Raw genomic sequence first — 2,706 nt, forward strand, 5'->3', positions numbered from 1 at the left:
AGCAAATAACTTGAATTCATTATAATTTGAGGTTATTATATTTTTTAATTACAAAAAAATTTAGGAATGTGATGAGAAAATTATTTCATCTAAAATACAGAACACTTATCACATTTTTAAGTATTTTTATGATTGAAAATTGTAGTAATTTTAAATTATAATTAATGCAAATTATTAACTTTTACAAAAAATAAAAAATAAAAAAAAATAAAGAGCAATTTGAAAATCATCAGAAGAGTAGTCCTATTTTGTAGGCAATTTTTTAGTAAGAATTAAAGATGTATCTACTTAAAAAAAAAAAAGTATCTATCTATTTAGTTTAGGTTTTTTTTTTTTAATTTAGTTTTGTTTTTGCAGATAAACATGGGCGGTTTTTTTCCAAGATGAGTGTTTAACTTATTTTTCTATTTAAATAAAATAATAATAAATGTATAGTTATTTTGAAGAAGTGGGTTAGTGGAAAAGTGTTCCTATTTTGTAGGCAATATTTTAGTGCAAGATAGACATTATTTTTACTGGACTATCATTTAGTTTTGTCTCTATTTAAACCTAAAGGTGTAGGAATATTTTAGAAAAAAAAAATTATGAAAGTTCTTAAATAGTAGTATAGATAAATGGTAGTATAGGAAACCATAACCTCCTCCACTTGTAGTTTTCAAATCATTGTTTTCAGAGGGAAAAAGCCAGAGAGAACATAGTAGAAAGTAGAAGGATAATCGTAGTGATCGGATTAAAAAAACATGGCTCCAAAGCGTTCGCCTAAGGTGGTAAGCACTGCGGTGAAGGCCACCAGAAAAGTTATGAAAAAAGAAATTGTGCAAGTCGAAGTGGTTCAAATTCAAAGCGTCCAAAGGCCAACTCAAGGAGACAAAGGTAAGAAAAAAGAAGGGGTTACACTTTCAGCCCAAGAGACTCCAAGAACAATTGCTGTTGAAGACAAATCAGAACAAGAAAACCAATCAGTGAAAGAGAAAGATAAAGAGAAGCCCACCAATGAGAAGAAGATAAGGAAGAGGAAGAGAAGTGGAGAAGGGTATAAGAGGTACGTGCTTATGGTATTGAAGCAGGTTCATCCAGGAATGGGAATATCGTCTAAGGCAATGACTATTTTCGATAATCTGATGAACGACATGTTCGAGAGGCTTGCAAGCGAGGCAGCGAAGCTGTCTAAGTACACGGGGCGAATCACATTGTCGTCGAGAGAGATTCAAGGGGCAGTGAGATTGGTATTGCCTGGAGAGCTTGGGAAACATGCCAATTCTGAGGGGACCAAGGCTGTGACTACCTATATATCCAACAACAATACGAAGTCTTAGCCTGTTGGTGTCTGATTAATCAGTTCTTGTCTTGTCTCTAGGTTTGTTTTTTGTTGCGTCTGTTCTTTTGTTGTGGTAGATCATGGATGGACTATTTGGAGTTGGTTTTATTTAGTTCGTGTCTTTTTTGTTAAAATTATGGTTAAGTTGTGGGGATTTTGGTGCCATTCTCTGTTTCTAATTTGTAGTACTTCAAGGTGGTGTAAGAGGGACCCTTGAATCCTTGATAGATTGTATACTATATCTATTTGTATCTTTTATGTTATGCTGGATTTTATTATGAAGATTTTTACTTTGTCAGTAGGAACTTTCCTTCACTTCATTTTCAGTTTGTCACTATCTGAATTAATTTATTTTGGTGGTAGTTAAAAACAAAGTCAGGGCCTTAGGGTCATGCCTCAGATCTATAACAAGAGAGTAAAGGAAGGGACTATTGAGTACAATAAGAGGTACGTATGTTAGAGCCGCTTGTCCCTCCCTCTCTCTCTCTCTCACACACATGGTCACATGCCTTGCAGAATGTTAATTCATATAAGATAAAAACTTGGAAGGAACTTCAAAATGAAACAAACTTGAGGTTTCTTTGCGTAGAAATAATTCAAATGATATGATAAAATTCAAAGCGTAATGCTCAATCTAACCCAGAATATCGTAAATAATTATGATAGATCTTTTGTCATTCTCATTGGCGGATCCGGATAAGAAACCTTAGCAGTCACTAAAAAGGAGGCAATTCCATAGATTATCATTATAGGTTCATTAGAAAAAAAATTTCCAAAGACAAATACTGGTGATTAGGGTTAGCATTTCCTTCATTTATGGGTTACCAAGAGTCCATATGGATTGTTATCAAAAAAAAAAAAAAATTCCATATGGATTCTATCAAAAAGAATCCAGATGGATATTTCTAACTTTCTATCAAATAAGAATATAGATGGACAACTTTTGGGCTTGAGCAAGCCCAACATACTTGCCCCAATGCCAATAATTTGAAAAACAAAAAATCTCAAGTACATCTGTCTTTAAAAATGAAATTATTATTTTTTGTCTATCAAAAAAAAATATATATATATATATATTATTTTTTGAGTCTTTACTGCTTATTCCAAGAAAGCTATATGTATATATATATATATATATATATATTTATATTTATATTTAGTATGAAGGAAGAACTTTTAAAACTACATTTATATGTAATATCTCCACACACACAAAAAAGTTACATTTATATGTAATATATGAATCAACTCCATGAGGAATGCTCACCAAAAAAACCACAACAGTGCGTGTATTCTTAATTCACAATGCCATATGCTCAATGATTTATAAGCTATATATTATATGAAACACCTTTTTTTTTTTTTTTTTTGAGAAACAAACACACACA

At 31.7% G+C, this 2,706-nt stretch overlaps 1 protein-coding gene across 1 annotated transcript; it reads left to right on the top strand.

Annotated features, from left to right (window-relative positions):
* Nucleotides 1–599: 599 nt before the first annotated feature.
* LOC115980620 (late histone H2B.L4-like) lies at nt 600–1,596 on the top strand. Its single transcript, XM_031102875.1, has one exon. The coding sequence runs from the start codon at nt 741–743 to the stop codon at nt 1,314–1,316; it is 576 nt and encodes a 191-aa protein (XP_030958735.1). The 5' UTR covers nt 600–740; the 3' UTR covers nt 1,317–1,596.
* Nucleotides 1,597–2,706: the final 1,110 nt, after the last annotated feature.

The sequence above is a fragment of the Quercus lobata genome, chromosome 1 (genome assembly GCF_001633185.2).
Source record: "Quercus lobata isolate SW786 chromosome 1, ValleyOak3.0 Primary Assembly, whole genome shotgun sequence".
NCBI classification, from domain to species: Eukaryota; Viridiplantae; Streptophyta; class Magnoliopsida; order Fagales; family Fagaceae; genus Quercus; species Quercus lobata.